Consider the following 14,913-nt stretch of genomic DNA (forward strand, 5'->3'; position numbering starts at 1 on the left):
CTTGCACAAATCCATGGACATGAAGTAGGGCCTTGCACCCATACAAATCCAGAAATCATCCGAAGAGCCCTCAGATCATTGGAAGAAATACAACGAAGCATCCATTATTTTTTAAATTGACATTTAAAAAATAAGAGCCAACTGGCAGGGAGTAGAGTGTTAAGAGGTGAACATAAGAGTGGCACTAGTTCTACTTACGCATCAATATCTACAACCAACGCTGTAGCTACCTCATCATATTTTGTTCCTAGAACCACGCCTAGTTCACAACCATCTATCTCTTCAATTATTAAAAAAAAGGAAAAATGAGAAGTTGACAAGTTGTTGGGCAAGTTTCTTCTTTGGAGTGATATTCCTTTCAGTGTTGCAAGGAATAATCCATTTTTCCAACCTGTTGTTGATGCTATTGCAATTGTTGGCCCAGGGTACAAAGTCCCTTCTTATGATGACTTTAAAGGTCACATTCTTCAAAATGAAAAGGTTGACTGCACCGAGAGATTGGAGGAGTTTAGGGCATCATGGGCACACACACACAGGATGCACTGTGATGTCAGATGGTTAGATCAATCAAAAGGGTAAAAGCCTTATGAACTTCTTGGTTAATTGTCCCAAGGGTACAATGATTATGAAATTTGTTGATGCATCTGAACATATCAAAGATGCACGATTACTATGTGATTTGTTGGATGTGTTTATTTTGGAGGTGGGTCCATAACATGTTGTCCAAGTCATAATAGACAATGCTACAAATTATGTTGTTGCTGGCAAGATGCTTATGAGAGGCATCCTACTTTATTTTGGACACCTTGTGCTGCACATTGCATTGATTTGATGTTGAAGGACATAGAAAAAATTCATTTTGTCAAAGATATTGTTAACTTGTCAAAAAGCATTACAAAATTTATATATAATCATGCATCGGTGCTTCATTTGATGAGAACATTCACCAACAAAAAGGAGTTGGTGCGCCCCTCCATTACACAGTTTGCCACCAATTTCATATCTCTTCAATCCCTCTTGAATTCTATGTGGGATGTGAAGAGAACGTTTCTTTCAGATGAGTGACATGCTTTGGCATTTAGCCGCAAACCAAAGGGAGAGGCCATATGTAGATTAGTTTCATACCAGGAAAGCTTTTGGGCAGGAGTGCAGCAGAAGGTGTGTAGCATTACTAAACCTTTGGTAAAAATCCTTCGATTAGTTGATGGTGACAAGCCCACAATGGGCTACTTGTATGAGGCCATGGACAGGGCCAAAGAATCCATTCGGACCTACTATGATGATAAAGGAGATGAGAGGTTTCAGAAAGAGCGCCTCCTATGGGAAGTGATTGATAAACGATGGAACATCACACTCCATCGTCCCATTCACGCTGCAGGGATCTACCTAAACCTCACATTTGCTTACCCCTATGGGTTTTTATTTGATGTTAAGGTCATGGATGGATTCTTCACCCGTGTTCAGAAGATGGTGCCATCTCCAACAGAATGTGCAGAAATCTCCAAAGAAATGGAAATATACAGGATGGCAGGTGGCACATTTAGCTTTGACATGGCTCTGGTTGATAGGAAGACTAAAATGCCAAGTATGATTTAGTTTGTTTCAAATTTCATTGTCTTTTCAAGTTCGTAACTTCATACTTTGCTTCAACTTTCAAATTTCATTTTTTGCTTATGTTTATATTATTTGTAATTTTGTTGTAGATGCATGGTGGAGAAGCTATGGTGACAAAGCACCCAATCTGCGAAGGTTTTCCATTCGAGTACTTAGCCAAACATGTAGCTCCTCAGGATGCAAGCGCAACTGAAGTGTATTTGTAAAAATACACACCAAGAAGTGCAACAGGGTAAACCTTAAAATATTCCAAATTTCCAATTAATTTTTTGAATTCATTAAATAATATTTTTTATAATTATTATTTTATGACCCTTGTACAGGTTGGAGTCCCAGTGACTTAATGACATGGTTTATGTCTACTACAATCTTCGATTGTGGGTGAGGCAACTTGAGAGGACACCTGATATGGAGGCCATCTCAATGGATGGGATTCACACCACCGCTGCATGGAGGGTTGAGGCCGAGAGGCCTCTCATGGAGTCTGTCGTTGATTGGTTAGAGCAAAAGGTAGTGGAGGGGGTAGAGGAGGAGGAGGAGGAGGTGACACCACCAACCCAGGCTACCCCCATCACTAGCAGAGGACGTGGTCTACCTCCTGTAGCTCTTAGTTATTCAGCTTCTAAAGCACAACAAAGTCCACTGCCAACTCCACCGCCATCTACATCTAGAGGGAAAACTATTGCATTTTCTTGCAAGAGGGGCAAAGGAAATCAGTAGTATTAGTTATTTGGTTCATTTCATTATATATGACACTATGACTTATGATATGAGATACATTATTATATTTTTTGTTGATATTTTGAGGCTGAGTTGGGACTCGGGACTTACTATTCAAGACATGATTCACTGTTATGTGTGATGTAGCATTAGAAATGATATTACACATCTTGTATATTAGTTCTTTTATCATATTTATGTGTCAATGCACTTATTTTATGTTGTAGATGCTTTAGATATTAGAAAAATTCAAAAAAACGAATATTTTTGTATTTGCCAATTTTTTCCCGATTTTTCCCCTCATCGATTTCATCTCGATCACGATGTTCGCAACATTGCCTTACACCAAAACACATGAAAGCTAGAAATTTTGACAATTTACAATAAAACTTACAATTACAACAAACAATGAAAGTCGATTATGGAGTTGAAAAAGCTCCCTTGAAGTGAATGCACACCTATTGGGAATCCACGTCCAATGCAACTAAATCGAACTACCTCTTTGAGGCTTCTGCGCAGCCTCCTAGAGAAATAACTCAGCCTCCTATCATGACTTTCCAAAACCGGAATCCTCCTTTAGAATCATTGTCTCTGCCCCTTTGTGTCCCTTCTGGCTCAAGCACTCTTCCTTTGATCGACCTTTGAAGTTAGATAGCTTGACCTGCCAAGGAATTTGCACTACTAGCTCTCACTCTATGTGTTTCTCCATCTACCCATCGACCTCCTCTTAGAATCTCTAATTGAGTCTTCAACGGCCAATATTAAAACTTAATCGATGGTTGAGATCATCTCCAAGTCTATCAGTGTGAGTTTCTAGACAATTCTCACATTTATCAGTTAATTACTATTAATTAACCAGGTTTCCTAAGTTAGACTTAGGAAAAATTTAAATGATGGTCAATTAATTTAATTGAGTTATCTCTAGGTGGAATTTCCATAAAAAATAATTAGGTTTTGAAGAACTAATGTGTTTTAGCCTCTCCACAAAGTTTAAGACTATAACACCATCCGATGCTACAAAAAATAACAGTGAACCAACCCAAAACTACCTAAGGGGATCCAAGGAGCATGTATCCAATGTCAAAATGTGAAAGGGGGTCAAACAATAAGGCCATTTCTCAGCTCCAAGAGGTGCTCTACATATAAGGCCATCTTGGGGTTTAGCTTCCCTTGTGAGTCAATCAATGTAGTCTAAATATACCACATAATAATATACTCTCTAATGATTTGATTCAACTTCTACTGATTCATAGGAGTCAACTAGGGCATCAAAAGAGTATCTAAATGGAGAGATGCAATATATCCAAATACCAACCAACTAAAGTAGACCAATAGTCTCTAAAAACCAACAAGCTTGATCAAAGGTGCTAGTAATGGCTACGGTCTCCAAGGATGGTATACTAATCGCTACTTCCTAAGGAGTTCACAAAGTGTCAACCCCAATACAAAAGGGAAGCTAGTCAAAAGATAGTTTCAAATGTGAAGGGTGGGTGCCACAAACTCTTGTTAAATAATGGCTTGGCAAACTGTCCTCTTACATCTAATGATGCGGTGAAGCATGAGAGCCCAAACTCTCTCTATCATGGACAATTTGACTCCAATAAGTTGGGTCCCCAAACCTACGAACCATAGAGAATAGTGGATCTAATGTGATTGTCCATGAGGTCAATCTTGGACTAAATGTCCTAAATTTGGTTTTCAAAACAATAACAATCATTTATAGTGAGGGATCCATATCATCTGAGGTTAGATGCCATTGCCCAATAGGGATCTAAAAAGCATACATCCAATATCAAAGTGTGTTGAAAGGTTGTCTCTCAGGAGCTCCAAGATTATTTTTTTGCATATAAGGCCATTTAGGGTTTAGCCTACCTAGTGGTTCAACACAAGTAACCCCAATATACTATCTGATGATGTCCTCTTTTTGATGATCCCATTCAAATCCTACCTATTTGACAAGAGTCAACCAAAGGCATTAAGAGAGTATCTAAACAACGAGAGGTGTTAGTTTTTGTAGCATTGGACAAGTGTTCTGGTCTCGATTTGTGTCTAAGAGACTAAGGAACACGAGATCTCCAAAACCCAGAAAAGGTTTCGGGAGAAAACACCTAGAGACAACTCAAGTAAATTAATTCATCAATAATTAAAAAATGTCTAACTTAGGAAAATTGGTTAATTAATAATAATTAATTAAAGAAAAGTGAGAATGCTCTAGAAACTCACACAGATTGAGTTTGAGATTATTAAGATCTAATCTTAGTAGTTGGTTCACCAACGAGAGATTATAAGAGTTGGTCGATGGGGATGGAGATAAACACATCGAGTGAGAGGGAGAGCGAGTTCCTTGGGCAAATCGAGCTATCTAGTCGCAAAGATTCAACAAGAGAGAGTTCGAGCCAAAGCATCAATGTTTGAGGGATTAGCAGCAGAGTTCCAGTGAATTTTCAGTGTCGGAGAGCCAGCAGAAGAGAGGTCGTCGTATTTGCTCAATGAGGTTGCACAAGGCCTACACAGAAGCTTTAGAGGGCTAGTTCGATTTAGCTGAGAGGGAGATCGATTCAACAGCTAGAAACTGGGAAAAGATCTAGGAGGTGAAGCAAATCATTCCCATAGGCAGAGTCAGGCAGAGAAACAAATTTTAGTGAGTTCCAGAGACAGTGTAGAAAGGGCATGCGCAGAGGCTGACGCTAGGGTTTCAAGTAGCCCAGACAGAGCCAGTTTTGAAGCTGAGATCAGTGGTCGGTGACACAAATTGTCTCACTAATATTTTGGCCAGATTATTTTGTTGGATGATTGCTAGTTTGGGCATTCATATATTGTACTCAGATTTTGTTGTTGCATAATAAAATAAACCCTCATATGCTACATCGGTTTTCCCAGTTGGGTTTTTTCTGGGACTTTTGTCCGAAAATATTGGTGTCAATTTCATTGTGTGTGCATATATTTTTCTCAGTTTCAGTTTATTTTCCGCAACGTAATTTTATTGTGAAGAATTCCAGTGTTATTCATTCGTTATTTGTCGTAACAAATAAACTGCATAATTAATTAGTTAGAAGAATAAATTCAAGTTGTTGCATTTCAAGGAAATTTTCACATGGCATCAAAGCAAGTTTGAAGACAGCTCAGTAGCGAAGGATAAATTTTGTAACTTTAGAGGGAGTTTTAGAGAGGAAATTTTCTGATTTGTGCAGAGGCCATGGGTGGAAATTTTCTGATTTGTGCAGAGGCCAGGTCGGGCAGGGGTTCGACTGTCAGTTGCAGCCAGCAGAAAATTCAATTAGCCTCAAAAGCAAAGATTTGCATGCAGTGGATTTGTCGGGAAGTAGTTTCAGTGAGCATATAAGTCAGTTTGTTGAGCAGATTTGGGCGCAGTGATTCTGCAGAAAGTTTTGCAATAGCAAATCAGCAACGGGTGGAAGAGAAAAGCACACGAAATTATACTCAAGATGTCTTCAATAGATTTCTCAAATTTTTCCAGTATGGCTGTAGACCAATTGGACATTCAAGAGGCTATAGATTTGTCTTCCAAATTGGAGGACAAATTTGCTCAGATAGTTTGTCTATCTAGCTCTGCTTCACAAGGTGTCTGGTATATAGACAGTGGAGCATTAGCCCACATGACAGGAGTTAGAGAATACTTCTCTAGCTATAATGAGGAGGAGATGGACATCCAGATAACAATGGGAAACATGACTAAATGTACTCCAGTCGGGAGAGGTACCATTGACATTCAGAGGGAGTCAGGAGCAAGCACCAGTGTTACAGATGTATTCCATGTGTCGAGACTAGGTATGAACCTAATTTCAGTATCCTAGTTACAAGATAGGATATGATGTCCACTTCATAAGGAAGAAGGTGTTCATCAAACACCGGAACTGGAAGAAAGTGAAACATAATGGGGTACGAAGCAATAGATTGTATAGTTTGCAGTTCGACTCTCCAATGGCACTAGTTAACAGTGATAGCAGTAACAGTGGGAAAGAGCTGAATGAGTTATGGCATAGGAGGATGGGACATTTACACCATGGAGCACTTAGGATTCTCAGGGAGATAATAACATGTGTTCTAGAATTGAGCATGGAACGCGATGATGTGTGCAAAGGGTGCGTGCTTGGGATATATGCTTAGGCAACATTTCCAAGAAGTGACAATTGATCAGGTGGAGAGCTTCAGCTTAAACACACAGATATTTGTGGCCCTATATCCACTAGATCTCTCAAGGAGTACGAGTGTTTTGTCACCTTCATTGATGATTATTCCAGGGAAACCTAGATCCACTTCTTGAAGACCAAGGTTGAGGTCCTCAACTACTTCAAGGAGTTTAAAGCTCTAATAGAGAATGCAACAGGGAAGAATACCAAGGTGCTTCGCTCATATAACGGAGGAGAGTACACAGATAGTGACTTCATGGGTTTCTATATGAAGGAAGAAATCAGTGGGGAATGGACAGCTCCTTACAATCCACAACAAAATGGGGTAGTGGAGCGGAAGAACAAGTCTATAGTCAGGGCTGCAAAGGCGATGTTATATGACAAGGATTTGCCCAAGTTTCTAAGGACAAGGCATGTAACACAGTTGTGTATATACAAAACAGGGTTCCTCACAAGGCATTGGGGAAGACAACACTTGAAGAATTCTTCTTAGGGAAGAAGCCAAAAGCCAGTCACTTCAGGATTCTTGGTAGCATAGCTTATTGCCATGTGCCATACGAGAAGCGCACTAAGTTGGATCAGACTATAGAAAAGGGTTTCTTCGTTGGTCATAGCAAGACCTCGAAGACATTCAAGATCTACATTCCTAGCAACATGAAGATTATCGTGAGATAGGACGTAAAGTTCATGGAGGACAAAGCCTTCAAGAAGTCTCGCAAGATGCCAACTAGTGATCAGAGTGAGCCAACATAAGCTCCATTGGTTCAGCAGCAAGGGCAGCTACAGGGGAAACCGCGGGGACAGCAGCATGGGCAGTCACATGGATCTAGTACAATTACCTGTACAAGCATGACCTCAGGTGCAAAAGACACTGTGATTTCATTGCAAACAGAGCAGCAAAGGTAGGATGAGGAGTTGGTCGATCCTCCCACTACTAGTGGTCAAACCAACAAGGAAGTTCATCAGACATTAAGAGATGCAAAGGAGTTCGTAGGAGCTCCTAGGAAAAACAAGAGAGAACGCAGACAGCTAGACAAGTATCAAGCATTGGTGGCACAGGTAGTAGAACCTTCCAGCTATCAAGAGGTCGCACAACATCAGAAGTGGATAGATGCCATGGTGGAAGAGTATAGCTTGATCATGACAATTGATGTTTGGGAGGTGGTGGCGAGGCCTATGGGCAAGTCAGTTGTGGGCTCTCTGTGAAACCTATAAGATCAAGTATGCTACAGATGGCAGCGTGGAGAAGTAATTGGCTAGGTTCGTGGCAAAAGGGTATGCGCAGAAGGAAGGGATAGATTATGAGGAGACCTTCGTCCCAGTTGCCAAATATACTTTTATCCGGTCAGTTATATCTCTAGCAGCATAAATGGGTTGGCAGATTCACCGATGGACATCATGATAGCGTTCTTGAAAGGGGTGATAGAGGAGGTATATATAGAACAACCAAAGGGCTTCGAGACACGTGAAAGGGGTTCACATGTGTACAGACTAAAGAAATATTTATACGGGTTCAAGCAGGCTCCCAGGGCATGTAATGGTCAGATTGACATCTACTTGCAGGAGATGGGATTTGTCAAGAGTGACAGAGATCCTAACCTTTACTATTTGATAGTGGAAGATGAGCCACTCATCCTAGTGTTGTATATGGATGACCTCTTGATTGGGTCATCCAGGCTCATAGAGGAATGTAAGTGGAACAAGGCAGTGGAGTTTGACATGAAGGATTTGGGACTAATGCATTATTTCCTATGTCTAGAAGTATGGCAGAAGGACAAGGAGATCTTCCTTGGTCAAGGGAGATATGCTGCAGAGATTCTAAAGGGTTCTTGATGCAAGACTATAGACCTATGTCCTCGCCTATGATTACGAACTAGAGGAAAATATATGCATTAGAGGATGAGGACATTGAACCCACCTTGTATAGATAGCTTATCGGTTCCCTCATGTATCTGGTTAACACTAGGCCAGATATTTTCTTCACGATCAACACTCTCAATCAATTTATGGTGGGACCGACGAGAGCGCATTGGACAACGGCGAGGCGCATTCTGAGGTATTTGTGTGGCACAATTAAGTATGGATTGTGGTATACTTGAGGTGATGGTATCAGGTTATGTGGTTTCACAGATGCAAATTGGGCAGGCAGTTCAATGGATCGAAAGAGCACATCTGGGTGTTGCTTAAACGTTGGATCAAGGGTGGTCTCTTGGTGCAGCAAGAAGAAAAAGTCCGTGGCACTGAGCTCTACAAAGGTGGAGTACATGGCAGCTAGCATGGCCACATGCAAAGCTATATGGCATCTAAAGTTGCTAGTGAGCTTGTTCAGTCAGAGTGTGGAGGCGACCAGTATCTACAGTGATAATCAGAGTTACATCAGGCTCTTTGAAAATCTAGTGTCTCATGATAGGTCAAAACACCTAAACATCCGATATCACTTCATCAGAGATTGTGTGCAACGTGGAGCAGTCCAACTACAACATGTTCCCACAAAAGAGCAGATTGCAGATATACTCACAAAAGCTCTATAGAGAGCTAAGTCCGTCTATTTCAAAGAATATACGGGTATAGTGGAGAACCCATTTCATTACCAATTGGATTGTATTATGCAGCAAGCACAGTCAGATTCAGAGTGACAGTCGCAGAACTAGTAACACTCAATTATTGAGGTGCGTAGACAGTTAATCAGTGGACAGAGTAGAACTAATTGCAGTCAAAGACTCAATGGACAAAGGCAGAGCCAGTTGCTGGGACATGGTTCTCAGTTGCAGTAGTTGCAGTAGCACCACCAGCATGAGATTAATTGCAGCACCACCACCAGCATGAGATCATTTGCAACACAAAGCAGAGTTAGCAACATTGCAGGGAGGCACAATGCAATGTCAGTAGCAGCACAGATGCAGGGTGGTTCAGCTACAAGGTTGGCAAATGTATCAGAGTATGCACAGTGGTTGATGGGCAGTGAGAGCTAATTGTATCACAATTGTCAGACATCAACAGCGTGAGATAGTACAAGCTACAGGATATTCAACAGGTGTCGTGTGGAGATGATAGAATACCTTCCCCACTAAGAGTGAGTGTTAGTTTTTGTAGCATCGAACAAGTGTTTTAGTCTCGATTTGTGTCTAAGAGACTAAGGAACACGAGATCTCCAAAACTTAGAAAAGGTTTCGAGAGAAAACACCTAGAGACCACTCAATTAAATCAACTAGAGACTAGGAAGAGATACGAGAGGTCAAGCAAATCATTCCCAAAGGCAGAGTCAGGAGCAAGCAAATCATTCCGAGGGTCTTGCTTCGGGCTGTCCCTATTTTGGAAGCTTCTAGACGTTTCGGCATTTCGTGCAACTTAGAGTTGAATCGTGGATCCACAAGAAGACCAAAATTAAAATAGAGCAACCATTTAAGAACCATGTAGAATGCTAGGGTTATTAGGGCCATAGTAATAAAGACAGATCGTCCTTCAAGTAGCATCCGGGATTATAATCAACAAGTAGTTTTACATCATCAAGAAAATCTCACTGGGTTGGGCACAATGGTCACATTAATAACCATTTCCACAAGTTTTAAATAAAAGCCATTTTGAAATCCAGTATATTGCTGATCATCGACAGTTAAAATGTCAGTAACACCCTTCCACAAGCCCATATTATTGTAAGGGAACGGTAGGTAGTGTTACATCATTGTTGTGAAATTTCATTTGGCCAATTATTGTCGCAAATTTGAGCCTATGTTGGAACTGGCCATTCTAACATTAAACAAATCTTATTTGAAATTGTTTCCAGAAAGTGTTTAGTACCAAGCAAAATTTCATGAAGATATGAAGAATCTTATGATGTCGATCTAGAGCAGGCAAAATAAAGTCATGATCAAGTGCAGCAAGAGAAAGAATTTGACACAGATGATGCAACAAAATAATATGAAATAAGATACTCATAGGCACGAACATAAGACAGTTACAAATCGACAACGAAGAAATAGAAGGGAGAATCAAGCAAATACTAATGAAGACACAGAGCAAAGTTAAAGAATTGTAAATCAAATTAAGCAATAAAAGTAAACTGAAGCAGCAAGCAAGGTAAGAATTTGTAGTGAAAGCAATACTACATGTCAAAAGTAATTGAAATCAATTGAAAATGAAAACCCTAAGAAGTTTGATGATCCTGAAAATGGTCATGGTACTATGTTTGCAAAAGGGATAGATTAGCCTCAAACTAACTTGCAGGAAACGTGTAGTACAAGGCCGTACCAGGCGCGTTTTTGTACAGAAACACGTGTGATATGGCCCTTAAACATGTTTCCACCTGTACAAATATGTTCTATATTGTTCCTTTATCATTACTTTCATCCTTGAATTTTTAACATTACAATTAATTGTTGCTGGGCATTTGAGAACAGTTCCAACCTGATTGGACTTCATATGGATAAGGTACAATTTCATAGCCCATTCAAATTTCAACAGACTTGGCAGTTTTTGGAATTCGGGATTGACAGCATTGCAGCATTTTCATTGCATTCTATCATGTATGAAGGTATGGGATTGGCAATTAATCAAGAAAACCAGCCCTTTGCGTAACCCAATGTTGGTGGCACCAATTTTTAAACTCCTCTGTTATGGCCTTGGCAAAAAGGTACCCTTCACTCAAGTCAAAATCATTGATTAGGCATGTTAAGCTTTTTCTACCATATTTTAAGGCTTAGATTAAGTTGTTTCATCAAAATTGAATGGTGTTGAGTGATGTCCCTAGCAGATCAAGGTAGACAAAGAGATACCAATGATGAGGATCCCAACATAAGCAATGGTGGAAGATTGCTTGTCATTTATGTTTGTCATTTAAATGTTCTTGCTCATTTATTCCTAATGCTTCCTTTTGAAGTTCCAACATAATGTGCTATTTATAAAATATCGCATTATATATTATCATATTTCCCTGTTTCCAAAGTTTTGAGGGGCCATTTTTCCAACATGTTTCTGTTTTGGAAACGTGTATCACTCCCCCATTTCATGCAAGGCCTCAAAGAAAATGCATAACGGTAAGTTTTCATGTGTACCCAAGTCAAATGATGATGAAATAGTTATAAGCCCTGATATGGCAAGCATACCTCCATAATTTTGATATTTGATAGTTTGGGATCAACCAAAAACCTCTCGGTGCAGTGAATGGTTTCTAGTAAACAAAAAACCATTTCAGATATGTAAAGGATATGGGTATCCTACAAAAACCCAAACTGTGGTTGTGGGTAAACCAAGAAAAGGTTTGCAATCTGACAATTGTTGATGAACCATGTACAAGATAAAGCTTCATCGAGAGCCAGCAGATACAACAGTTGGTGACCATGTATTATGGTGGATAGTGACTTCTTTGTATGGATATAAACAAAATATATATATATATATATATTGCAGGTGCAAGTTCTAGTTAAAGAAGTCCCAGGGATGTAGAGTGAATAAGATTGAAGACAAATAGCAGAGAAGAAGATCAGATCAGTTGAAAATCCCAGCTGAAGAGACAGAAGATATTGATATTAAAAACACAAGTATTCATTACAGGGAAGTAAGAAGAATTAAGTCCTACTTGTGTTCAATAACATTTAAAGTATATGATTGTATTGTAGTGAAGTAGGACACGCCTAAAGTCTACATATGAATCAAGGATCGCCAGAATGAAATAATTTAGGGATGGGGTTCTCAAAGAATCAATTGAAAGATTCACGGCAGAGATTATTAGCTATTGTTATGCACATGGTTGAACTGAATATCTTATTATGACAAACTGATATGGTCACCTATTCTATATAAAGGGACCTATTGTAGAATTGAAATACGCACAAGAATGAAAGGATTGAATAGAATTTCCTCTTCAGGGGTTTCTTGAGTGTAAATTCTCAGTGTTCCTTGCTTGATATATGTTCGAGAATATTTGCTGCTAATCTTAAACCCAACAAGTTTCTAACTCAATTAGAGATCGTTATCTTGTTTGAATGTTTGTGATAGAATCTCAATCGTAACTAGCATATATATTGAAAGCATTAATTAGGAGCACTCCAGTTATGCCTCGGCCCTCTACAAAGGCATATAGGATAGTCGACCACAAAACTCACTTCAGACCCCATTGGAGTCTGCTTAGTGACAGCAAAGTATCTGCAAAGAACATTCAGGTATCCACTTCAAATATAGAGATCTTTGTTGCGCTTATTCCACAATGTGTTTATGGATGCTCCCATTGTTTGCATTTAAGCATTAAGGTCTCCTAAGTCCTTGTGGTCAGTATGACAATTAATGAAGGGCACTCAAATTACTCCTTTGGCTTAGGCAAATAGGATGGTTGGCCACACAACTCAATTAAGACACTAATGAAGGCTAGCAATCTTGTATGTTGCATGGGTGAGGGCAAAGCATAACAATAACTATATTGTAGTATCTACTTCAAATGTGTAGTCATTAGCTGTGTGTTTGTTTCAGGACACCATCATTGTTTTTCATTTTAGTATACACTTGCAGCTCTTGTGGTCACTATGCCTCCACTTTAGTTTTAATTGATTACATATCCCCGGTATGGGTAGGGCTTGCCTCGTATTTAGTGAAAGCAGAGGCATATTGATGGATATTTTCACCAAGATTTGTGGAGTGTTCTACATCACCAAGACTGTTTCATAAAAAATGATAATTGCATGCACAGTGATGATTGAAAACTCATAAGCCACTGGTGCAGACTTCTCAAGACAGTGTGAACATGGGTAACTAATAAACACAGAATTACATTTTTTGTTCTGAGATTTGTCAGCTCAAAATTAAATCCAAAAGATCTATCTGACAAGTGCCTCAACACCTCTAGTTGTTTCACAGTGGCAATCGTAGCTCTGATCTTTTGTTGCCCTGAGTTTTGTCAATCATAGCTCCTCTATCTGACAAGTGCCTCACCACCTCTAGTTGTTTCAAAGTGGCAATCGTAGCTCTGATCTTTCCACGGTTAGGATTAACCAAAACAAAGGACTACAAATTTACTTCCCTGAAGTTTCAATAGTGTATCCATTTGTTCTCACCACATGAAAAGTAAGTAATTGGCTAACACAAAATCAGAAGTATTATTTCAAAAAGTTAATGTGCATAATTTGGCAAGCAGTTTTATTTTTCAAAAACAATGTGCATAATTTGGCAAGCTGTATTATTTTTCAAAAACAACGTGCATGATTTGGCAAGCAGGATTATTTTTCAAAAACAATGTGCATAATTTGGCAAGCAGTATTATTTTTCAAAATGTAAATGTGTATAACTTGACTTTATATATAACAAGTTCGAAACCACTTACATAAGACAGTTCAGCATTTTAGGAGCTGCCCCTTTGTCAACACGGTACTCTCCATTAACAAGATAATCAGCCTCCTTGATAACAGGAAACACTCCACCTCCAATGCGAACCATCCATAAAAATCTGGTGATTGAAACGTCAGTGCATAAGAAGACAACCAACGTGTAATATCCAAGTACACTAAATTATAAACGAACTTAAATAAGGCATGGATAGCTCAATTTCCTAGAAGCAAGTTGAAAAAGTAAAAGCAAAATTTTAGAAGTCTTTCTTAAACATACTTGTTAATGTCATCAGAAGAATAACCAGTAACACCTCCAAATACAACCAACACATAATCCACATCGAGTGATTGCATGATCTCGTAGGCTTCATGCTCATATGATGACATCGCCCGCCCAACAGTGGCAATGTGTGTATTGTTCCATGTATTGTTGTCAACAATAACAGTTCTGTTTCCCATTGCCGTGATTTGATATCCATAGTCCCACCACGACATTACCTTGGCATCAGGAGGGGTATTTTGCCGCAGCCAGAAGTACGCTTCACGATAGTCATCAAAGATAACCCTCTCACCATGGGCACCCCTAGCAGCGAGAACGATAGAGGGAGATGAATATGCCTCTGATGTCACCCAGGTGCAGTGGATGACATATCTCGTAAGTAAGTAAAGTACACCTAAGAGTATGATGCCTGCACCCTTTCTCTGGAATGGCAATGACTGATCTGAAGACACCTGTTAAGAAAACAATGAGTGTTAAAACTTAATATAAACCAAAAATCAACAATGCTTACAAATTTATTCAGTTCCTTGTACTCTTCTTCAGTCCCATTGACCTACTTTTGTGGTCATTTGTTGGACATTATTAAAATTATCTTATTGTGTCTTGTGACTTCTCTTTCCTTATGAACTTTATCACAACTGCAGTTTGCAAAGAACACATAAAACTAATACAGGTTATCAAACAAATACGAAGCCTGTGATATTAGCCCCAGGGGATAGCTCAATTAGTCGAGCCTTTGTTGCTAAGTACCTTGCCTATTTGGAGGTCACGAGGTCAAATATCCTCGATGCCCTTGGGGTTAGGCCCGATATATTAGGCCGCCTTTGGTGGATCT

At 39.5% G+C, this 14,913-nt stretch overlaps 1 protein-coding gene across 1 annotated transcript in view; it reads right to left on the minus strand.

Moving 5' to 3' along the window:
* STT3B (staurosporin and temperature sensitive 3-like b) overlaps positions 1 to 14,913 on the minus strand; it is a 51,812-nt gene that overhangs the window by 11,573 nt on the left and 25,326 nt on the right. Inside the window, exons 3-4 of the mRNA XM_089379484.1 lie at positions 14,076 to 14,530; positions 13,795 to 13,917 (exon numbers count right to left, since the gene is read on the minus strand). Coding sequence (XP_089235610.1) covers positions 13,795 to 13,917; positions 14,076 to 14,530 — 578 coding nt within the window. The remainder of the gene's footprint in view (positions 1 to 13,794; positions 13,918 to 14,075; positions 14,531 to 14,913) is intronic.

This window comes from Pinus tabuliformis, chromosome J (genome assembly GCF_031772625.1).
Source record: "Pinus tabuliformis cultivar Carrire ecotype Pingquan chromosome J, CPIR1, whole genome shotgun sequence".
NCBI lineage: Eukaryota > Viridiplantae > Streptophyta > Pinopsida > Pinales > Pinaceae > Pinus > Pinus tabuliformis.